The following is a 24,768-nucleotide window of genomic DNA, read 5'->3' on the forward strand; positions in this document are numbered from 1 at the left end:
GAACAGAGAGTGATTGGCAGCTGAGTGGTCCAACTGTGCAGCATGTTTTCAGTAGTGCTCTAGTGCTGCACCAAAACATGCCCAGAGACTAGTGGACATGCCCTGGGTTTATTTTCTCCTCATCCTCCCACACATTCTCTTTCCCTCCCTCATTCCCCGACTCTCCCTCTCTTTACCTTCCTGCTGACGAAGCGGGATAGAGGGAATATAAGACTCATACGTGGGCGTCAGCCTCACTCTGGCCTCCCTCCCTCAGACACTCTGCAGTGAAACATTTGACCCAACACCGTCAGTCTTATCTGCCTGCCATAGCTCCCATTCACACAGAGAGGCTGACACATAAGTGCCACCTAAGTGGGAGCGAAAGCAGTGTATATGATTAGACTGGCTGGGAGAGAGACACAAACCACCCTGTCGCTGTGTGTGGGTGATAATTACCATGGGTGTCAGTAGGGAGGACAGGGGATTTATGGTTTCACACACAGTGGTGATGTCCCTCCACTCCATAAACTATACAAGACTGTTTAGTTGTATACTGTATATCCTGAATGATGCTTCGTAACATCACAAATCTAGAGAGAATTGGTTGGCGGAACCAGTATAGGGGGAACTTAATTGAACCACCCAAAAATAAAACAAAAATGCTTTATGGGACTAAGCTAGCGACTCCCCAGACTGCAGAGCACAGCCTTAGGGCTGATCTGGGCCCTGTGCACCCGCTCCACTTACATTAAAGCCTTTATTACTTAATGGGAGCCATAACAAGGGCATCAGGTTCCCAGATCAGCTGTCTCTCGATTGATGAGGGTCACCAGCTGTAGCCTTGCGTCCCCTTAGGGCACTGCACATTTGGGTCATTATAATCAAGAGAGAGTGTCCCTGTAAGTCTGATCTGAGGTCAGGGTAGAACCAGCCAGTCCTGTCTCTGTGTCTGCCTGGCCGCCGTTAGGCCTCAGCAGTGAGTTGACAGTAGAAACTAACCCTCTCTCCCTGTTCAAATACATTCACCTCAGGCTGTGGCTGGCTGACTTGGCAGTGGTCTCTCTCTCTCTTCTCTCTCCTCTCTCTCTCGCTCTCTCTCTATCCCTCTCTCTACCGAGACGCCAGAAACGTTTCCTCTCCCCAGCCTTCCTCAGTGGAATGTTTTAAATTCCTGCATCACCTAGTTCCATTCTAATACGCCGCTAGCACTGCACACACACACACACACACACACACAGAGAGAGAGAGAGAGAGAGAGAGAGAGAGAGAGAGAGAGAGAGAGAGAGAGAGAGAGAGAGAGAGAGAGGAGAGAGAGAGAGAGAGAGAGAGAGAGAGAGAGAGAGAGAGAGAGAGAGAGAGAGGAGAGAGAGAGAGAGAGAGAGAGAGAGAGGAGAGAGAGAGAGAGAGAGAGAGAGAGAGAGAGAGAGAGAGAGAGAGAGAGAGAGAGAGAGAGAGAGAGAGAGAGAGAGAGAGAGAGAGAGAGAGAGAGAGAGAGAGAGAGAGAGAGAGAGAGAGAGAGAGAGAGACCCTGGTCTCTTGTGTTTTATTAAGGGACGTGTTTTGTTTTCCTTGTGTGGTAGAGGTATGTTGTCTTCTCAGCGCTAGCAACATCCTGTCTCAGTAAGAAACTGAGGAGTGGCCACAAGAAAAAAATGCAGGGGAATATGCTAACCGTTTGATAGGAAACAAATACAAGGTAGCTTACTAGTCTCAGCTCCCAAATGCGTTACATCTCTGCTTCAGCTCTCAGCTCAGTCTGCCTCCAGGGCCTCTTGGGACAGCAACACATTCCCAGTGAACACCCATTTAAGTGCACCGTACAAGTGAAGTTACTGCTTGAACGGCACAGAAGTAGCTGCAGTAGCTTATAATGCTGATACAGCAGTAAGTTAGGGACTTACTACAAACTATGATTGCGTTTCGGATGGGGTAGATTTTCGAGGGATGCAGTGTAGTGGAAAGGGAGTATGACAAGGGAGAGGAAAGCGAGTGCAGAGGATAAAGAAAACATAGAGAGGTGAAAAGTGGAATGGAGATGTGTATCACACATATAGCTCGAGACAGGAATGTATGATTCTTATCAGCTTAGGCCTTGAGAAGAATCTGCTGCAAGGGTGCGTATGTGTGTTGTGTTGGTGCTGGTTGATAGAGTAGATGCCCATATTAAGAATGAAAGTGTGGTAATGTGTGTGTTAAAATTGTGTCCATATCTATGGTCTAACAATCTATCCATGTCTTGGCTGGATGATGAACAGAAAGGATAACACCATTCTCATCTCTCCCACCCTCTCTCAGAAACCGCGGCCCAAGCCCAGACCATTCCATATCCAAAGTAGAAAGCAACTACTTTGGCGTGCATTGGCCAACGTGGTGACACCTGACCGACCCATCCCGCTCTTCATCGACAAGTGCATCCGATATATTGAGGCAACAGGTAAGCTTACACGTATTACAGAGGCTGTATTGTTGTTCTGAATGGATGCTATTGATTACTGAGGACTATTGAGAAGAACAATATAGTGGCGTATAGAGGGAGTAGGTGGCTTTATTGATTTACTCCTGTGCTGGTTTTGTTTGTGACCATATTACTATTCCAGGGAGCAAAGGTCGCAAGCAGTTTCTGACCTCAATATCAGCAAGGTCTCCTCTCTCTCTCTCTCTCTCTCTCCTCTCTCTCTCTCTCTCTCTCTCTCTCTCTCTCTCTCTCTCTCTCTCTCTCTCTCTCTCCTCTCTCCCTCTCTCTCTCTCTCTCTCTCTCTCTCTCTCTCCCCCCCCCCCCTCTCTCTCTCTCTCTCTCTCTCTCTCTCTCTCTCCCCCCCCCCCCCCCCCCCCCCCCCCCCCCCGTGGAACTGGGTACACAGATGGGCCTGTGCCCGGTTAACCCTGCTGCCACACTCTGCCCTAATGCCCCTCATGCTACATCACTGCCCTGGGCCCTCAAGGGGCACGTCGCTCAGCCTAACATCAGCTGTTACTCAATCCCCCTAACGTGTGTGTCTCGGGAAGGTGGTTGAAGTGACAGGTCTGAATACACAGGGGCATTATTATATGGAACACCTTTGATACTCAAGCAGGAAAATTATTCCATGATGCAAATGAGAGCATTCAGGGTAGAATGCTAAATCGAGATCACAGTATTCTGCGTGTTGTGTTTGTGTGAGGATGCAAAAGCCATGACATGCCTTATTGACATTTTTGGCAGTGCATTCCTGGGTAATCGCTTGTCTGATTAAACCTTTCCCACACAAGGATTAAAGTCAGACGCCTCTGCGCTGCCACGTGTGGGTAAAGGGGGCAGAGATACGCACTTGAGTCAGGGCACCAGCGAGGTGCTCGCTGCCACCCTCACCCACCTGAGTGAATTTAGCTACCACAAGGGGGCAGAGTGGAGTGGCACACACACACCACCTCCTTCGTTTCCCTCCTGCCTGCCTCTCTCTCTTTTCACCTAATCCACCATTTCCTCTCCTCTCTTCCCCTGCAGATTCCCTCGTGTCCTCGTTTGGCCCTCTCTCCATCTAGTCTCTTTCTTTCACCCACTGTCCTCATCTGCTTAGTTTTCCTTGCCCTCTGTGCCTCTTTCTCTCTCTCACCGTCTTTCTCGCTCTCTCTCTCTCTCTCTCTTTCTTTCTCTCCCCCTCTTTCTCTCTCACTCTCTCTCTCTCGCTCTCACTCTCTCTCTCCCTGTTTCTCTCTCCTGTGTGATGCCAATGCCCCTGTCTCTGTCTGTGTTCAGAGGCAGTGGGATAGTGGTAATTTTCTGCCCTATAGCTCCCTCCTTCAGATCGATATCACAGAGCAGGAAATTAGAACAATCTATGAGCTCAGCTCTTTTCTCTGTGTGCACCGGGAGGGAGGAGGAACACACTGCAGCAACACAACACACAGTCCTTAGCCACATCCTCTGATGACACTCTCACTATGGAGTCAGTGCACACGCACACGAATAAATAAAGGCATACACCAAAATATGCACACACACACACAAAAGCGCTCAGATGGTGACACACCCAAATGCTTTACATGAGAAACACCAGCACTAAATGGGAATATTCTCACTGTGAAGCACACAGTCCTATTCTAACTCACACATTGACTTATACACTCCGACTCAAACTTAAATGTGCTGTCCCGTTTTATAAGTCATGGAGGCTATTTAAGGATGTTGTTGCCAAAGTGACATTCATTTTTTTGTTCATTACGGCATCGTGACATTCAATGGTGTTAGTGTCCAGAGCTTGTTGTTTAACACGTACCAACACTTTCACTAAAATTAGCTACAATGTGTCTTTACTTATTACGGTAGTGTACTATAAAATTATTTCTGTAAAATAAACTTAGTCAGGGGTCAGACGTGCGTTTGTGTGTGGTTGTGCATTTGTCTCTGTGTGTGTACGTGTGCCTGTGTCTTCCTTGTGCCCCCCTCTTTTGTTGAGTATGACAGAGGAGAGGCAGAGGATGACCCTATGATTGTAACTAAAGGTGTCCAGGGCTTTAGGGGGATAAGTGGCGTTATGGAGCAGACCTACATCCGTCCCCTCTCCCTCACCCTATACCAAAAATACATACCCACCCTACCGTATTGTCCGAGCTGCCCACTGCTCTCCTATACACATCCTCTCTTATCATTCCTCCATCCCCCTCTCAACGTCTGTGTAAGGGCGCTCCCTCCACCCCCCACTCGTCCTCCAACAGTCTCTCCCTCTGTCCTCCCTCTCTTTACCTTCGTCCCCCTCACACCTTTGCTACTGTTATTCCCTTTCGGTCCATCTTCCCCGGACTCTTCTCCTTTTGCCTTCCCACTTATTTTCCTCTGATCTTTCTCTCTCTCCATCCCTTCTGCTCCTCAGTCTCCATACGGAGTAATGTTTCTGTTTCCACTCAGTGAGTTGTGTGTCCTTGTGGGTATTGAGATGATGAATGCGTGTTAGCATGCGTGGGCACGTCTCCTTGTTCTAGCGAGCTCCATAGCGACGTAAAGGGCAGCAGCCAGTGATAGCGTGTTTCCGTGGTGGCCTATGAAAACGGCTGCTTGTTGCCAGTGGCAACGGGACCCTGAGACAAACCCCACATCTGGGCTGAGGATCAGTCTGACCCTTGTCAGAGAGGCTTTGCCAACACGCCTCCGGAGCCAACTGCCACTCTCTTCTCTCTCTCTGTGTGTGTGTATGTGTGTGTGTGTGTGTGTGTTTTTGCTTTTCACAGCAGTTGTCATGAATTGTAATGATGAATGATTGTTCGGAAGAGAGCGAGAGCTGTTCACACATTCTCATAAGTTTAATGCTTATCGTGGGCATGTGTGTGTTTGGGACGTCACTTGATGGTGTCTGATATACTGTAGGTGGAAAAAGACTTGGAGAGATGAAAATGTAATAAAAATATAATAATGTCATGATTATGTGATGAAATGGGATAGTCCTGTAGAAGCAGGAGATGGTCGCTCAGACAGGATGTAGATAAGCTGTACACAGGAAGTGCTAGTGTTTGGTTTGACTCCGGTCACTGCAGAGGAAAGGAAACCGGTCCAGAGCTGCTCTCAGAACAAAGAGGGTGATGGAAGTTGACCTCTACATCACACTCTCTGACCTCTGCATTTCCACTACCATCCTCCCTCTGTCTATATCTCTCTCCCGCTTCCTCACTCTGGCTCTGTATGGTAAGAGCGTGACGGTAGTATGCCAGAGTAAGGCTGTGGCGGTCATTACATTTTGTAAGCAGTTGATTGTCATGCCTACACAAACAACAATAAATCCATTATTTGTTTTAGGCAGGTCTAAAGAAACATGATATGAAGAAAATGTAGTCTATTTCAGAAGAACAGAATAGCATATTCTGAGTCGTCCTTATGTTAGGCACTGATCTGGCTATGCCATATGGCTGTGGGCTACACTAGTTCATTTAGCAGACAGGATTTGCTTATAATTTCCGGGGCATTATTTGAAAGTATGAAGAATACAATTGAACATAGCTGAATAAAATAGAAAGGATATTTTCCCCAAATGATTTCAGAGAGAGTGCGCATATGCGGCTATTCTGTGTTCAGTGGTTCTCCTGAGTGGCGCAGTGGTCTAAGGCACTGCATCGCAGTGCTAATTGTGCCACTAGAGATCCTGGTTCGAATCCAGGCTCTGTCGCAGCCGGCCGCGACCGGGAGACTCATGGGTCGGCGCACAATTGGCCCAGCGTCGTCCAGGGTAGGGGAGGGAATGGCCGGCAGGGATGTAGCTCAGTTGATAGAGCATGGCGTTTGCAACGCCAGGGTTGTGGGTTCGATTCCCACGGGGGGCCAGTATAAAAAAAGATGTATTCACTAACTGTAAGTCGCTCTGGATAAGAGCGTCTGCTAAATGACAAAAAATGTAAATGTTAACAAAGAAACAGGTCCTTCTATATGCTTCATTTAGTTGTTCATGCAACTTTAGTTGTGATATAAACATTAGGATATATGTTTTGATTTGTAATACATTCTAAGGCATGATGTGAGTCTAATGATTTTGAAAAAAGTCGCATGAAAGACATGAGCTCTGCTTTGTTTCTTGCGCAGGCTGCACACACTTCATCAGTCTCTCATTCACAATTTGACAAGCACTTGATAATATTCTGACGGTAGTATGCCGCACGGCAAGCGGTACCGGAGCGCCAAGTCTAGGTCCAAAAGACTTCTCAACAGCTTCTACCCCCAAGCCATAAGACTCCTGAACAGCCAATCATGGCTACCCGGAATATTTGCCCCCACCCCCACCCCATCTTTTTACGCTGCTGCTACTCTGTTAATTATTTATGCATAGTCACTTTAACTCTACCCACATGTACATATTACCTCAACTACCTCAACTAGCCGGTGCCCCCGCACATTGACTCTGCAACGGTACCCCCCTGTATATAGCCTCCCTACTGTTATTTTATTTTACTTCTGCTCTTTTTTTTCTCACTTTTTTGTTATTGTTGTTTTATTTTACTTGTTTTATTAAAAAATAAATGCATTGTTGGTTAAGGGCTGTAAGTAAGCATTTCACGGTAATGTCTACACCTGTTGTATTCGGCGCATGTGGCAAATACGATTTGATTTGATTCTCACCCATCAGACTGTTCTGAATAGCCGCATGTGTCCCGTGTAGCTCAGTTGGTAGAGCATGGCGCTTGCAGCGCCAGGTATGTGGGTTTGATTCCCACGGGGGACCAGTATGAAAAAAGTATGAGAATGTATGCACTCACTACTGTAAGTCGCTCTGGATAAGAGCGTCTTCTAAATGACTAAAATGCAAAAATGTAAAACATGTATTCTCAATTTAATCTGGTCTTTACATATAGCCTACCAATATATCAAATATATCCCTTTTTACATCAGCAGATGTCACAAAGTGCTTATACAGAAACCCAGACTAAAACCCCACAGAGCAAGCAATGTCGATGTAGAAGCATGGTGGCTAGGAAAAACTCCCTAGAAAGGCAGGAACCTAGGAGGAAACCTAGAGAGGAACCAGGCTCTGAGGGGAGGCCAGTCCTCTTCTGGCTGTGCCAGGTGGAGATTAAAAGAGTACATGGCCATTAAGGCCAGATCATTCTTCAAGATGTTCAAACGTTCATAGATGACCAGCAGGGTCAAATAATAATCACAGTGGTTGTAGAGGGTGCAACAGGTCAGCACCTCAGGAGTAAATGTCAGTTGGCTTTTCATAGCCGAGCATTCAGAGGTCAAGACAGCAGGTGAGGGAGGGAGAGGGAGGAAGAGAGAGAGAGGATCAAAAACAGCAGGTCCGGGTCAAGGTAGCAAGTCCGGTGAACAGGTCAAGGTTCCATAGCCACAGGCAAAACAGCAGAAACTGGAGCAGCAGGACGACCAAGTGGACTAGGGACAGCCAGGAGTCATCAGTCCAGGTAGTCCTGAGGCATGGTCCTAGGGCTCAGGTCCTCCGGGAGGGGAGGGAGGGAGGGAGGGAGAGGAGAATTAGAGGGAGCATACTTAAGTTCACACAGGACACCAGATAAGACAGGATAATTACACCAGATAGGACAGACTGACAGACTGACCCTAGCCCCCGGCACTATTGCAGCATAGATACTGGAGACTGAGACGGGGGGGTCGGGGGGCACTGTAGCCCCGTCCGACGATACCCCCGGACAGGGCCTACCAGGCAGGATATAACCCCACCCACTTTGCCAAAGCACAGCCCCCACAACACTAGTGGGTGGTGTATACCAAACATTAGGAACATCTTCCTAGTATTGAGTTGCACCCCCTTCCCCCCCTTTTGCCCTCAGAACATCCTCAATTCGTCAGGGCATGGGCTCTACAAGGTGTCGAAAGCGTTCCACAGGGATGCTGGCCCATGTTGACTCCAATGCTTCCCACAGTTGTGTTAATTTTGCTGAATGTCCTTTGGGTGGTGGACCATTCTTGATACACATGGAAAACTGTTGAGCGTGAAAAACCCAACAGTGTTGCAGTTCTTGACAAAACCGGTGCACCTACTACCATACCACGTTCAAAGGCACTTAAATCTTTTGTACTGCCCATTCAACTTCTGAATGGTACACATACACAATCCATGTCTCAATTGTCTCAAGGCTCTAAAATCCTTCTTTAACCTGTCTCCTCCCCTTCATCTACACTGATTGAAGTGGATTTAACAAGTAACATCAATAAGGGATCATAGACTGACCAGATGAATCCAGGTGAAAACGATGTCATGGAAAGAGCATGTGTTCTTAAAGGAATAATCCACCCCCAGAAATAAAAATCATGAAACTCCTGTTGTTTGTTTTGTTCTGTCAGTGGATAGGTAAAATACATGTTTTTTGCATGATTCAAGTGGTCCCCCTGTGACAATCAGGAAATCATGTAGGAACGCGTCATAGCTACATAATTGTCGTCACTGGAGATAGGGGTTAACACACTATCACATTTTAGAACGCTTTTAAAACAATTACCTGCACTCCAGATCGCCAAATCAGCCAACAGATGGTATGGGCATACTTGTCTAGAACACATCCATCCGTTTATGTCATCATGACAAAGTATATATTTCGCTTAGATGTGCTCAATCTAATCAGTGTAACAAATCAAGTACCATGTCGCAATGCACCGTGTCTGTAGGAAACAGATATATTATAGAAAGGCGGAGATAGGAATCCCATTGGGAAATTAATGGAGAAACGCCCCACCCGACTGACTGTCGACCCATCGCATTCACGTTGTCATGCTGCGTCACGCGGTTCCTAAGCTAATCATCACGCAATCCGATCCTAATGGAGTTTCCATCCCCTCAAAATTATCTCTGTGGTAAAGCAACGTAATGTTGCTCTCGCTCTGGGCAGAGACCCCATTTATAGCTCAGTGGCAGAGACGAACTGCAAGTTGAACTCGGTTAGTTAGACTCCTAAATTGATGGGGCAGTTTGTTTAGCCGATGTTACAGCTAACTAGCTACTCCACATGCTGATATTGAGTTTGGTATTATTGTGTGTAGCTATGTTTTCTAGCCAGCCAGCCCAGGGAGAGAGAGAGAGAGAGCATTGCATTGTGGTTTTTTGTAGTAGACTTGAGCTGCAACACATTTCCCCAAACTGATTTTCACATGTTTCTACCAACATTGTTATAACAACAAAATGAAACATTTGTTCACAAAAAAATATTGTTCTCACATATTTGTGTTATTTAACACTCTTAATAACAGGAATTCGTAGTTTTGGGTGGATTATCCCTTTAATGTTTTGGATACTCAGTGTATGTGTGGAATATTTTTTTATTTACAGTGGTCCACAAAAAAAAAAATTGGAATAGCGGATGGAGGTTATGTGTGGTTACGTTTTTAATATGCCAGGCAGGCTACATCGGTTGTAAAACGGATTAATGTGCTTAATTTTAAGAATTTAGCAATAAATGTAGCATCACGAGAAAGCTGGGATCCTCTTATAAGAACACATTTCACTAGGCTCTCTGTAGGCTATGGGCTATGGGCTCTCCAAATGTGTTCCAGGGGTCCTAGGCCTAAATGTTACATTTTGGAGTTTGGCCACTTTTGTAATACAAACCTTAACAAAACATATAGGTCTATGGGCTAGGGTACATGATGCATGCGACTATGATTTAGAAAAAGTCGCGAAATAAGGCATCCAACCGACTATTCTCAAATGTATCTTATCTTTATATGTACTAAATAAAGCTGGGACCGAGAGACTGAAAAACAGCTTCTTGCTCAAGGCCATCTGACTGTTAAATAGCCATTACTAGCCGGCCTCCACCCAGTACCCTGCCCTGAACTTAGTCACTGTCACTAGCCGGCTACCACCCAGTTACTCAATCCTGCACCTTAGAGGCTGCTGCCCTATGTAGATACACATACAGTGCATTCGGAAAGTATTCAGACCGCTTGATGAAGCACATTTTTGCACATTTATAGATCGGGTTCAAGTCCGGGCTCTGGCTGGGGCACTCAAGGACATTGAGACTTGTCCCGAAGCCACTCCTGTGTTGTCTTGGCTGTGTGCTTAGGGTCATTGTCCTGTTAGAAGGTGAACCTTCACCCCAGTCTGAGGTCCTCAAGGATCTCTCTGTACTTTGCTCCGTTCATCTTTCCCTCGATCCTGACTAGCCTCCCAGTCCCTGCCACTGAAAAACATCCCCACAGCATGATGCTGCCACCACCATGCTTCACCGTAGGGATGGTGCCAGGTTTTCTACTGATGTCACGCTTGGCATTCGGCCAAATAGTTCAATCTTGGTTTCATCAGACCAGAGAATCTTGTTTCTCATGGTATGAGAGTCCCTTAGGTGCCTTTTGACAAACTCCAAGCGGGCTGTCGTGCCTTTTACTGAAGAGTGGCTTCCGTCTGGCCACTCTACCATAAAGGCCTGATTAGTAGAGTGCTGCAGAGATGGTTGGCCTTCTGGAAAGTCTCCACAGAGGAACTCTGGAGCGCTGTCAGTGACCAACAGGTTCTTGGTCACTTCCCTGACCAAGGCCCTTCTCCCCTGATTGCTCTAGGAAGAGTTTTGGTGGTTCCAAACTTATTCCATTTAAGAATGATAGAGGCCACTGTGTTCTTGGAGACCTTCAATGCTGCAGATATTTTTTGGTACCCTTCCCCAGATCTGTGCGTAAACACAATCCTGTCTCTGAGCTCTTCTGATAATTCCTTTGACCTCATGGCTTGGTTTTTGCTCTGACGTGCACTGCCAACTGTGGGACCTTTATATAGACAGGTGTGTGCCTTTCCAAATCATGTCCAATCATTTACATTTACCACAGGTGTACTCCAACAAGTTGTAGAAACATCTCAAGGATGATCAATGGAAACAGGATGCACCTGAGCTCAATTTCGAGTGTCATAGCAAAGGGTCTGAATACTTAAGTAAAAACCTGTTTTCGCTTTGTCATTATGGGGTATTGTGTATAGATTGATGAGGAAAACTATTAATTTAATACTTTTTAGAATAAGGCTGTAACGTAACAAAATGTGGAAAAAGGGAAGGGGTCTGAATACATTCCGAATGCACTGTATATACACCTAAATCCTGGGCATTCATATGGAGTTGGTCCCCCCTTTGCTGCTATAACAGCCTCAACTCTTCTGGGAAAGCTTTCCACTAGATTTTGGAATGTTGCTGCAGGGACTTGCTTCCATTCAGCCACAAGAGCATTAGTGAGGTTGGGCACTGGTCGGGCCAAAGGTGTTCAATGGGGTTGAGGTCAGGGCTCTGTGTAGGCCAGTCAAGTTCTTCCACAGCAATCTCGACAAACCATTTCTGCATGGACAGCGCTTTGTACATGGGGGCATTGTCATGCTGAAACAGGAAAGGGCCTTCCCCTAACTGTTGCCACAAAGTTGGAAGCACAGAATCGTCTAGAATGTCATTGTATGCTGTAGCGTTAAGATTTCCCTTCACTGGAACTAAGGGGCCTAGCCCAAACCATGAAAAACAGCCCCAGACAATTATTCCTCCTCCACCAAACTTTACAGTTGGCACTATGCATTGGGGCAGGTAGCGTTCTCCTGGCATCCGCCAAACCCAGATTTGTCCGTCGGACTGCCAGATAGTTAAGTGTGATTCATCACTCCAGAGAACGTGTTGCCACTGCTCCAGAGTCCAATGGCGGCGAGATTTACACCACTCCAGCCGACCCTTGGCATAGTGCATGGTGATCTTAGGCTTGTGTGCGGCTGCTCGGCCATGGAAACCCTTTTCATGAAGCTCCCGACGAACAGTTGTGCTGACGTTGCTTCCAGAGCTAGTTTGGAACTCGGTAGTGAGTGTTGCAACAGAGGACAGACCATTTTTACGCGCTATGCGGTTCAGCACTCGGCGGTCCCATTTTGTGAGCTTGTGTGGCCTACCACTTTGCGGCTGAGCCGTTGTTGATCCTATACTTTTCCACTTAACAGCACAATAACAGCAATTACAGTTGACCAGGACAGCTCTAGCAGGGCAGAAATGTGTCGAACTGACTTGTTGGAAAGGTAGCATCCTATGACGGTGCCACGTTGAAAGTCACTGAGCTCTTCAGTAAGACCATTCTACTGCCAATGTTTGTCTATGGAGATTTCATGGCTGTGTGCTCGATTCTATACACCTGTCAGCAACCAGTGTGGCTGAAATAGCCGAATCCACTAATTGGAAGGTGTCGACATACTTTTGTTTAAATTTATACTCTGGACATTGCTCATCCTAATATTTCTATATTTCTTAATTCCGTTCTTTTACTTTTAGATTTGTGTGTATTGTTGTGTATTGTCAGATATTACTGCTCTGTTGGAGCTAAGAACACAAGTATTTCGCTATACCCGCAATAACATCAGATAAATATGTTGCACATGTCGGAATATGTTGCACCTGTCCATTATCATGCACCTGTCGAAACAGGTGCAGAGGAAAAAAAGACATGTAATCTGTATGCACTTGAATAGCGAATGGAGGACGCTTTTCCCGCGGTTCATTTTCATGCCAGCCAGGTAGGCTACTCCGGTTGTAAAGCGAAGCAATGTGCTTAAAATTAGGAAAGTTGAGAAATAAATATAGTAGGCCTAGCTTATAGAAAGCTGATGAGAGCCTCCTCCTTTTTAATAGAGGCCATCAAAACTCTGTTTTCTCACGCAATTGTATAGCATAGCCTATAGAAATGTTGCGCAACATGGGCTTATAGGAACACTTATTTCATTCCATGCATCAACCAGCAACGAGGAGCTGGCTCTCGCTGCCCAACAGGTGATCCTATTCTGCTCAAACGCTGAATGCCAGGGCTCTCATGAAGTGTTTGATTTGATTTTCTATTGAATTTGCATTGATGTCAGAGTGATTAGAGGGACAATAGAGCGCTGAGTACCAGGCCATTAGCGACAGGCCATCAGCGACTGGCCGTTAGCACGTTTGGTAGGCTACTAATGACCATCAGCGGCATCAGAGTGCAGTTTTGGAGAAGTCTAGTTACCATGACTCAGTGGTCACCTGGAATTTGACTGCGGTCATGACTCTTGACTCCGGTCATGCCTCGTGAGTGGCAGTAATGCGATCATAAAAGCCCTACGCCAGGGTCGTGGGTTTGATTCCTGCTGGGGCCACTAATGCAAAAATGTTAGCAAAAGCCTCTGCTAAATGGCATGTATTATTATTTAGTATGTCTCTTCCTCCTCTCCTCCTGTTGCTATTCTCTTCTATTTCTCCCTCCCTCCACTCACTCCTCACTCCATGTCTCCCCTCTGTCTCCCTCCCCCCTCTATCTCGTTTTCCATCCCTGTTCCCCTGGAGTCTGGCTAGAAAAGCTTTTGTGGATAATTGATCGGCAGAAGGAGGGGATCGATGCTGCTCGTCTTGACTGAGAGTCTCATTTCCTACCGCCTCTCCCTGTCTCGGGATTTGTCTTTGTCTCGGTCCCTCCTCTCTCTCTCTCTCTAGCTCTCTCACCATCTGTCCACACCCATGTCCTCTCCATGTCTGTGGTAAAGGCATGGATTGCAGAGAGAGGAGAGGAGAAAGAGCTGGATGATGAACACATGAGACCAGAGTTCATTAAGTCATTTTTATGGATCTTGAACTATAGTAGCCCCAGTAGCACACAAAGCACCGGAGCACTTTCTGCAAGCCTGCACTGTTGCTTTATGAGTTTCATTGATAGTGCTTATGATCTGTCTCGGTGGGAGGACACAAGGCCAGGCCACTAATAGTCTCCAATGTGTCTGTTGTTTCATTACTACACAATCTCTGCATAGAACACTGCTTCTAATAGCACTCTCTATTGAAAGTGCTTACACAGAGGCTATAGGGGGACTTGTGTTGTTATTGATGTCTGCGAGTGTGTGTTCTGATTGTGAGTTGGATTGATGAAAAATGTCATGTTGAAAGCATCAGGTGGATATATTGTACTGAATCTCTCCTCTCTCTTCTCTGTCTCTCACTATCTCTTCTCTTTGCTCTCTCCGCTCTCTCTCGCTCCCTCGCTCACTCTCTCAGGTATCACTACAGAAGGGATCTACAGGGTGAGTGGGAACAAGTCAGAGATGGAGAGCATGCAGAGGCAGTTTGACCAGGGTGAGTCACCAGAACCTCTCTTTTGACATAAGACATTCAACTCACACACACACACACACCAACAATATGAATTGTCAACAATATGCTATACACAGTTTATTAGGTACACCACCCGTTCACAAAAATAGTTTGCTCCTACAGACAGTGAGTCACGTGGCTGTGGCTTGCTATACAAAGCAGGCAGACAGGCATCGAGGCATTCAGTTACTGTTCGATTGAACGTTAGAATGGGAAAAACGAGTGACCTAAGCGACTTTGAGTGTGGTATGATCATCGGTGCCAGGTGTGCCAGTTCCAGCATCTCAGAAACGGCCGGCCTCCTGGGCTTTTTACCCACGACAGTGTCTAGGGCAAGGTTTCCCAAACTCTGTCCTCGGGACCGCAAGGGGTGCACATTTAGTTTTTTTTGCCCTAGCACTACACAGCTGATTCAAATAATCAACTAATCATCAAGCTTTGATCATTTCAATCAGCTGTGTGGTGTTAGGGCAAAAACCAAGACGTGCACCCCTGCACGCTGGTCTAGGGTTTACCGAGAATGGTGCGACAAACAAAAAACATCCAGTCAGTGACAGTCCTGTGGGTGAAAACAGCTCGTTAATGATAGGTCGAAGGAGAATGGTAAGAACCGTGCAAGTAACAGGCGGGCCACAGGCAAATAACGGCACAGTACAACAGTGGTGTGCAGAACAGCATTTCATAATGCACAACTCATCGATCCTTGTCACGAATGGGCTATTGCAGCAGACAACCAAACCGGGTTCCACTCCTATCAGCTAAAAACAAGAAGAAGCGACTGCAGTGGGCACGTGATCACAAACACTGGACAATTGAGGAGTGGAAAAACATTGCCTGGTCAGATTGAGTGTTATTGTTGTAGGGTTGTCAGACCCCATGCCACCCATGGTCGGTGCCAATGTACACTTACTGACCTATGCACATACAGGCACACACAAACTCACCAATACACAGAAACATACTCACATACCTAGGCACAAACAGGCCATAGAGGTGCAGTGTTAGTGTGTTGTATCTGTCCAGAAGCCTGTTGTCGAATGGATTCACCTAATTAACCTGGGAGCATCTGTATAATTGATATAAAGGAAGGAGAGGCCTTCCTCACACTGTAGCGTAGCTTCTGTGTGTGTGTGTGTGTGTCCTGTGTGTGTGTCCATGCGTATGCGTGGTGTGGGCCGTTAATTACCTCCAGATTGGTTTGGTTAATGAAGTGTGTGTGTGTGTGAGGCTGAATCCAGCTGAGGTAATCAGAAGTGAAGTCCTGTGTCCAGTCGAACAGTACCCTAAACCAAGGTGACAATACAATTACACATGAAATTACAGCATAGGTAGACCATAGCCATAAATCAGCTATCACCTAGCCACCCCTTACAGCACAGGTAACCCATAGCGATAGAACCACACACCAAGTTCAGATACAACAGCCGAGACAAGACGATTTTATGCAGTTTTAGAATGAAGTTTTCTTGATCTGATCTGACCTGTCTATTTTTAGAACTTCTCATTTCGGCTGTTGGAGTTTCCAAGGTTCAACATGTCAAATCTTAGCTAAAGATGAGACGGATCCGAGTTGTATCGAGTCATTGTAAAGATTCGCTGTTACCGTGGAAACAGTCTCAACTGCCCATCTCGTCTTCTTGATCTGAATGCCCTGTCTTTAGTCAGCTGTTCTTCAACACAGAATTCTAAAACTGGCTAGTTTTGTCTCGTCTCTCCTTATGTCGGCTACTGTATCTAAACCGGGCTTTAGGATCACTGAGATCTGGAGCCTGGTCTGAAAACAGGTCTGAACCGGATAGCACTAGGCATTACTTGGTGAGAACTGACTTGGGACCAGTGTTATCACTGAAGCTGGTCTGTTATGTACACAACAGGTCCTATTTTCCTCCACTCTCTCTTTTCCATCTCCTTTTCATCCTTCCTCACTATCCCCTCTCCCTCACCATCACTATCTGTCTAACTCTCTTCCACTGTCACTCCTCCCCCTTTCTATCCCCCCTCCCCCTTTCTACCCCCCCCCCCCCCCCCCCCCCCCCGGTCACCCTGCCTCTCTTCCTCTATATTTGTCATAGATAGGAGAGAGTCATCAGATAAGGGTTTTTAAAAGTCTATATTTCCTTATCCTTCTCTCCTCCCCTCCTTCACCCCCTTCCTTCTCTCCTCCCCTCCTTCACCCCCTTCCTTCTCTCACACTCTTTCTGTGTTTTGAACAACAAGCCTGTGTCAGTGGGGCAGGCGTCGCCTGTGATTACTCTTGGTTTATAGTTTTAATCAGCAGTTGTGCTTCTGGTGCTGCTAACCTCGTTCCCAATCTCTCCCATGTGGTCCCTTATACTGAGCTGCCACACTGAATAAGAGATACTCACTGAGGAGCTGGAGCCAATTGGGTGCAGTTCCTTCTAACAGGATAAGCAGTGTTCTCTAAGATATACAGAACTTTATTGTATGCTGGTGTTGTGGATTGTTTATTCAGGTATTTTAGTCTATCACCAGGTGGGGTGATACTATAGTAGTAAAACAAATGAGTTTAAGGCAGACCTTTTGTGTGTGTGTGTATGTGTGTGTACGTGTCTGTTTCATATTATTGTCTCTTGTAGATCATGTCCTAAATCAGGTGTCTCTTCCATGTCTTATTCTAATGAATCCCTCTCTCTCTATCTCTCTCTGTCTGTCTCTCTCTCTCTCCGTCGCTCTCTGTCTCCCTGCTAGACCATAACCTGGACCTGGTGGAGAAGGACTTCACTATCAACACGGTGGCCGGGGCCATGAAGGCCTTTTTCTCTGAGCTGCCTGAGCCCCTGGTGCCCTACAGCCATCAGATCGAACTGGTGGAGGCCTTCAGTAAGACATGGGCCTGGGGAGAGGGGACAGAGTGGGCTGGGCTGGGGAGAGGGTGGCAGGGAAAGGGGGGACTGGGGATAGGGTATCTGGGGCTGGGGAGAGGGTGGCAGGGAAAGGGGGACTGGGGATAGGGTATCTGGGGCTGGGGAGAGGGTGGCAGGGAAAGGGGGACTGGGGATAGGGTATCTGGGGCTGGGGAGAGGGTGGCAGGGAAAGGGGGACTGGGGATAGGGTATCTGGGGCTGGGGAGAGAATGGATTAGGGTTGTCCTTGCTCAACCTATTTGGTCTCTATGAAGAAACCAGTGGCAGTCAGTGAGGGAGGAAACGTTTCTTTTTTTTTTGGAGCATGGCCTTATTACAGCATATTGGATGACTGTCATTCATATTCCATTCACCCAGCTCAGTGTAACATTGATAGGTTTAAGCTACTACATGATCCTCCAATTTTCCCTATACCCATCATGAGGTTCCTACAACCTATGAATGAAAGTTTGCAATGTAGGTGCACAGGTCAAGAGAAATTTGAGTAATCAAGGTAACAGACATTGACACATTCAATAATGCCTTGCACACTCTTGCCTGCATCTAGCTGATCTAGTGTGTAAACATTAGTCCAACAGTTGCAAATGAGAGTTTCTATTGGACATATTCCGGTGCGTTTATCCCAGTTTTGTTCCGTTTGCTTCCATCTAAGAATTTTTTTCTACAGAATCAGCGGAATGAATACACCCCTGATCACACACAAACACAGTTCACTTTCATAGCAGTCACATACAAACAGCATGATCACTTTGCTCGTTGTATATATAATTCCTTCTTGCAACTATAGTATCTACTCGCTCTCCTCCTCTCACCGTTTCCCTTCGCTTGTGGACTTCCGTGCGCAACACACCAGCTGTCTGTGACCAGACAAAAAAAAACGTTCCAAGCCAAACCTTCATATCACAACCGCTAACCGCTCCACACAGCCTACATTGTTGTCACCATATTAACGTCATGGTCAACATAGCTAATGGAACTAACGCGTTAGTAAACCCGCTACAATCATGCAGTACAGTCAGCATTGTCGTAGAGATTTAAGTTGTAGCGTTGCGGCCCAGAGACTTACCTCTACTCCGGAGGGCGGCCATCACTCAGTGAGCGGATTGTGTGTGTGTGTGTGAGGCCCCTGAGCCGTGACAAAACAATGATAAAACCCTGCGGCCTGCAGCAGGAGAGAGACACTACACACACCGTTTAAAGAGTAGTTTTAAAAGAAACACTTACAGGATGGATTGCAGAACTCTGTTTGTGACTTAGCAGACTGCAGAAGAGGTGAACATGACAGGGTTTGAAGAAGTAGCTGGATAATGTGAAATGCTGTGCGTGTGAGTGAATGAGTGACTCCATCTGCCTCGCTCACACGGAGACACACAAGACTGGCTGTGTTGGAGTGCTGATATCAGTTTATTTGACTCACTCCTACCATTGGGCTCAGCACACCCAGAGGACCTGTGTGTGTTCGTGTGTGTGGGTTTATAACTGGGTGTGATCACTGCTATGCTTTGTTAAGTCATCTCTGAGTCTTAGCTGTGATTACAGTTTGTGTCAGTGTGTGCCATGGTTCCCCCTCCCCCGTCCCTGCACGTGTGTGGCCTTTGTCTGGTTGTGTGTGTGTGTGTGTGCGTCCGCCTGTGTGTGTTTGTGTGCATGCGTGTGCTTTCATTCTTTCTCTAACCTCCTGTCTCCTGTCGCCCAATCAGAGATCAACGATCGGGATCAGCGGGTTCACGCCATGAAGGACATCCTGCGCCGCTTCCCCAGGGAAAACTACGACGTCTTCAAATACGTCATCAACCACTTGAACAAGTGAGTGGCTCAGTGACAGGGCTGTGACAGCCATGCTGACTACAGTAACAGTCATCCACCCTGCAACCTTTGACCTTCCACCCTGTCAGCTACACCCCTGGCTAAATTGAGTCCGCTTTAAATTCAGTCAATTGAGTCATAGCACAAACACTGCAGTTTAGATTTGTAGATCGTTACTTTATGATTTCTTGAACAACTACATTTGTTCTCTCTCTCTCTCTCTCTCTCTCTCTCTCTCTCTCTCTCTCTCTCTCTCTCTCTCTCTCTCTCTCTCTCTCTCTCTCTCTCTCTCTCTCTCTCTCTCTCTCTCTCTCTCTCTCTCTCTCTCTCTCTCTCTCTCTCTCTCTCTCTCTCTCTCTCTCTCTCTCTCTCTCTCTCTCTCTCTCTCTCTCTCTCTCTCTCTCTTAACCCTCTTTTTCTCCCTCCCTCCCTCAGGGTGAGCCAGAATAACCGTTTGAACCTGATGACCAGTGAGAATCTGTCCATCTGTTTCTGGCCCACTCTAATGCGGCCCGACTTCACCACCATGGATGCCCTGACAGCCACGCGAACCTACCAGACAATCATCGAGTCCTTCATCCACCAGTGTGCTTTCTTCTTCTACAATCAGCCCCTGTCTGACACCCTTAGCGGGCACGCCTCCCCCACAGCAACCCTCTCCTCCCACGGGGTAACCTCGGCCTACTCCTCCTTGGCCTACAACTCTCCTTCCCTCACACCCGCCCCGGCCCCTTACGTTATGCCCACCACGCCGCCCGTCATCCCCCACTACGGGCCGCCCCATACACAGATCCAGCAGTCCCCGCCCCACACCCCCCAGTCCCCCATCCAGGCACTGCTGCCCCCCCTGCACCCCCATCACCCGCCCACTGAACAACACATGCTGTGAACCAGTGATGGAAGGAAAGAGAGAGATTAGAGAGAGAGATGGAAAGAGTTTGAGATTCAGAGGGAGGTATGAGGGAGCGGTGAGAGAACAACGTAAGTGGAAGAGATTTTGAAGGGGTGGTTAGAAATATGGAGGGAACGAGAGGAGAGAGTTTGAGAGACAGGGAAAGCAAAAGAGAAGATGAGTAAGATTAAGTACATATAGGGAAAAACTGTTGGGAGAGGGGGTTATCCAACCCCCATTTGGTTAAAGACCTACACACACAGACACACTACACACGGGAGGGGGTGGAAAGAGGAACTTTTGAGCCACTAGTACAACATGTCCTCCCGTACCACTATAGTCTCTTGACTCTTCTCTCTCTACCACTTATTTTGCCCCCTTCTCCCCCACCCCATCCAACACACAAACACACACAAACACCATGTGTCATGTCCCTCCCCAACCATAAGGGACCTTAGAACTGCTGACTGTAGCCAGGCAGGGTATCTGTGGGGGAAGTGTGGGAGGGACATGAACTATATGGACCTCCTAGCTGGACTCTAAAACCACTTCCCAGCGCCCCACCTTACTCACCCCCACCACTCCTAACTGCAAAAGGGCTGTGGATTGCCAGCGACTGCCCTGTCCCCCCAGGTTGATCCTGGGTCCAGGTGGAGGGAGGACCTGACCAGTAGGTTCTCTATGTTTATTTGACAACTGTTACCAGGAAATGGACTAGAGGCAGGCTTCACCTCTCCCCATGGACTAGCTTCCACTTCAATAGACTCATTCCTAAACCCCCACCCCTCCGCTTCAAGGTCTGCTACAACCAGAGCTAACGCCAAGAACAAAAGTCTCAACTAACTGGATATGCTGGGAGGCTGGAGCACAGAACTTTGGGTGCTCTCACACCCTCTGCATCTTGGGAGAGCTCCTCCATTCCTCTCTCTCTCTTCTCTGACCCCATGCCCCCGAGCCTCCAGGCAACGCTGGAAGACTGTTGTTTTTCTTTTGATTAAAGAAGATATCTTTACACCCTGTTTCTTCCTGATGTTTAATGTTGTTCCACCTTTCCTCTCTCAGTCCCCCCTATGCTTCCATTTAGATGTTCAAACTGTGGATCAGTTTTGGAGAGTGTTCCGTTGATGACTGACCAATCAGAATGCACTCTCACACAGCAAGTCCCTCCCATCAGATGTCCATGCTTACTTCTCATTGGCCCTTGTGCTTTCTGTGAAGGGTGGGAATAACTGTCAGGGAGAGGTAGGAGGGGCTGGGATATGGATTAGGATTGGGATTTGGAAGGGGTGGGATTCAGGGATGCACTTTACGGACTCTGAAAAGCATTTAGGCTCTTAGACACGGAATGCCGAGAGGAACAGCCATAACGATTCCCATAAGGATCCCAGGAGGCATTGGGAAGTGGTGGCAGGGAATTCATACTTCCTCCTGTTACCCATGAAGGGTTTGGAAGCCTGGAGAGACATGGGGGCATGACCTTTGTGTGTGTGTGTGTGTGCGCGCGTGTTTGTGTTTGTCTGCGTACATGTGTGCACATGCTTCTAATATGGTATAGAGCGGGATAATCATTAGTGTAGAGCTCTCTGAAGTTTATTGAGATTGAGAGACTGCAGAGCACTTTTGGGATCCTCCTTAGTGAGAAGTGCGACATAACACTTTCTCACCACGACTAATGCATTGTGAAGTCATGTAGCCACCTCTCTGAGAACACACCATTGCCATCTGGTGGAAAACATAGTTACTGCATCTATGACCTCACCCACCACTGCATGGGCGGAACACAATTCTCCCCCCCTTGGGTGTAACATTAGATCTTTCTACATGCGTAATCCCGCATATTTACCTATTGAATGTCAAATCAAATGGACATATTGAGCCCAATAGGAATTATTTGTATATAACATAGATGGAGAGTCTATACCACGAAAGCCATATGAACTGCATTGAGATTAGCCTGTGGATGATGATCATATCTGTTGTGTTGCTAGGCTGCCAGCACTTTGCTACAGATATATACTCTCCAGAGTGTGGTGTTGAAGGTGTGTATGACAACATAGATGTTCATGTCAGCTGTCCATGATGCAGACAGTCCAGTGACTAGTCTAGTGTCCAGCTGTGCTCTGCTCTGCTAGTTGGCCAGTATGTGGTGATGTGTAGTCATGTGTTTTTGTACTGAGGCTGGCTCAGGATAGCTGTTCAGATCCATTCAGCTGAGTATGACCGGGATGGACACAAAGGAAAGGAGATGACGAAGCTAGTTTAGAGTATAGAAACGCAGCCATTGGTGTTGATAGTCCCTCAATGCCATCCTGTGTTTATTGGTGTCCCACTTCCTGGTTGGCACCACTTGGTACCCCTGCCCTCTTTTGACATGGCACCGTTCCCTGGTCCAGAGAGATGCTCAGAGATGGAGCAGAACAGACCGTCTATTCATCTGTGTTGATGACTGCGGAATTCCATGGTTCTGTCTGTGGTTGTCATAGAAACCTGTTTGATCGCTAGAGTGTGTGCGCGTGAGTGTGTGTGTGTGTGTGTGTGTGTGTGCACGCACACATTAGAAAGAGTGAAACCAAGGTCATGTCATTTGTTTCATTTAGACCCTCAGCTTTACACACTCATGCCTGTCTCCACGTCTCTCCAGTTCCCATTGTCTTGACTGACAGACCTCCCTTCCAATCACTGGAGTTATACCCTGACCCAATGACCTATCAGTATACATTACCTATATGACATGTTTGTTTGTCTGTGTTAGGGACTAATGTCATTTGAGCTGTCAACGGTAGCCAGACATCAGTGTAACTCAACCCTAAAGAAAGACCATGTCGTTTACAGTGGAGAATGCATTTATCCTCACGGTCATTGCCCCACTTGATGTAAGCTGGACCCGACCACAGTTATCCTCTTCGTTAACTATAGGTTTACTTTTCACAGATGGAGAGAAAGTGAGAGAATGAGAGAGCGGTGAATGGGATCATTATTTGGGAGATGTAGGGAGGAAAGGGCAAACTGGTACTTTTGAATGCCGGCCAGTGGCATTCCCTGTGTATATCAATGTGTTAATACTGAACAGACTGTGAGGCAGCCAAAGACGGCAAAAAAGGGGGAGAGAGGAAGTAAAGCGACGAATGGGGAAAAAACTATCGTATAAAAAATGTGACTCTGGTTCTGCGATCTTGATGCGTCGCTTTTCTTTTCTTTTCTTTTTCTTTGCAACAATGGTGACCGATGGTCTGTTAAGTTAAATTGAGAAACAAGCAAACTATATTCAAATGGTTGTTTATTTTTATGTTAGGGGGTCTAACACTTTGCCCTTTTTGGTGATAGAATTGTTTTTCTTTTTTCTTTTAATAATACAAAAAACTAAACGTTTTTTAAAAATTTTGTGAACGGTGAAGAGACCAGCCCAGTATAGTGCATGATTTTTGCCCAGGCAAGGGAGGGGGCTCGACCACTCTCAGTATTTAAGAGAAGATTAAAAAACAATGAAATAATGGAGAAAAAAAATAACCTGTATAAAAGATAAAATGAAGTAAACTGAAAAAATACATCAACACAAAAAAATGCTGTCATTATTTGCTAAGAGTATGGTAATTTGTCTCAATAGGAATGGTGTATACAGCAAGGCCTTACGTGACCTGTATTATAGTTAATAAATCAATCTTGTAAAACCTGCCTCCTGTCGTTCTGTGCAAACCCACCGACTCATATCTCCTGGCACACCACACACAGCTCTGCGTATACATGTTGTATTATCAGTTTGTACTGTGAGAATAGGTGTCAAAGATTCAACTGAATTCATAAATATGGCCATATTTCACTGACTGGAAATGAATGAATGAAAGGAATGAATACAACTTATTTCCACAGAAAGATCAGCTACTCCTGGAATGAAATGGATAAAACTGCCCGATGTCGAGTTTGCTGGAGAGGCCGGCGTCATTAATGGCCTATGCTTCTCATGCTGTACCTTTCTACAGTTGACAGGTGTTTCTAATCATTATATTCTAAAAAGACAGAGTTAACTTCTAGTGTAGTCAAGTGACTTTTCCCAATTAAAACTACCTAGAACACTAGAATAGCTTTACTAGAGTAACGATTTGCTACATTTTACTTTAATCTCTGACTGTCGCTTCCAGTGGTGTAAAGTACTTATGTCATTTTTATGGGTATCTGTACTTTACTATTTATATGTTTGACAACTTTTCTACATTCCTAAAGAAAATAATGTACTTTTTACTCCATACCTTTTCCCCGACACCCAAAAGTACTCGTTACATTTTGAATGCTTAGCAGGACAGGAAAATGGTCCAATTCACGCACTTATCAAGAGAATATCCCTGGTCATCCCTACTGCCTCTGATCTGACGTACTCACTAAACACACATGCTTAGTTTGTAAATGATGTCTGCGTGCTGGAGTGCGCCCCTGTATCCGTACATTTATAAAAAATAGAAAATAGTGCTGTCTGGTTTGCTTAATAGAAGGAATTTTAAATGATTTATACTCTTACTTTTGATACTTAACTATATTTTAGCAATTACATTTAGTTTTGATACTTAAGTATATTTAAAACAAAATAATTTTTCATTTACATTTTAGTCATTTAGCAGACGCCCTTATCCAGAGCGACCCACAGTTAGTGAGCGCATACACCTTCAT

The 24,768-nt window shown here is 46.4% G+C and overlaps 1 protein-coding gene across 1 annotated transcript in view; it reads left to right on the top strand.

Moving 5' to 3' along the window:
- LOC311105863 (rho GTPase-activating protein 35-like) overlaps positions 1–23,777 on the top strand; it is an 84,098-nt gene extending 60,321 nt beyond the window's left edge. Inside the window, 7 exon segments of the mRNA XM_084148081.1 lie at positions 2,278–2,301; positions 2,303–2,336; positions 2,339–2,416; positions 14,431–14,508; positions 17,236–17,367; positions 19,112–19,217; positions 19,653–23,777. Of these exon segments, the coding sequence (XP_084004207.1) occupies positions 2,278–2,301; positions 2,303–2,336; positions 2,339–2,416; positions 14,431–14,508; positions 17,236–17,367; positions 19,112–19,217; positions 19,653–20,106 (906 nt within the window). The 3' untranslated portion in view covers positions 20,107–23,777.
- Positions 23,778–24,768: the final 991 nt, after the last annotated feature.

This window comes from Coregonus lavaretus, assembly GCF_964263955.1.
Source record: "Coregonus lavaretus genome assembly, chromosome: 30".
Lineage (NCBI taxonomy): Eukaryota > Metazoa > Chordata > Actinopteri > Salmoniformes > Salmonidae > Coregonus > Coregonus lavaretus.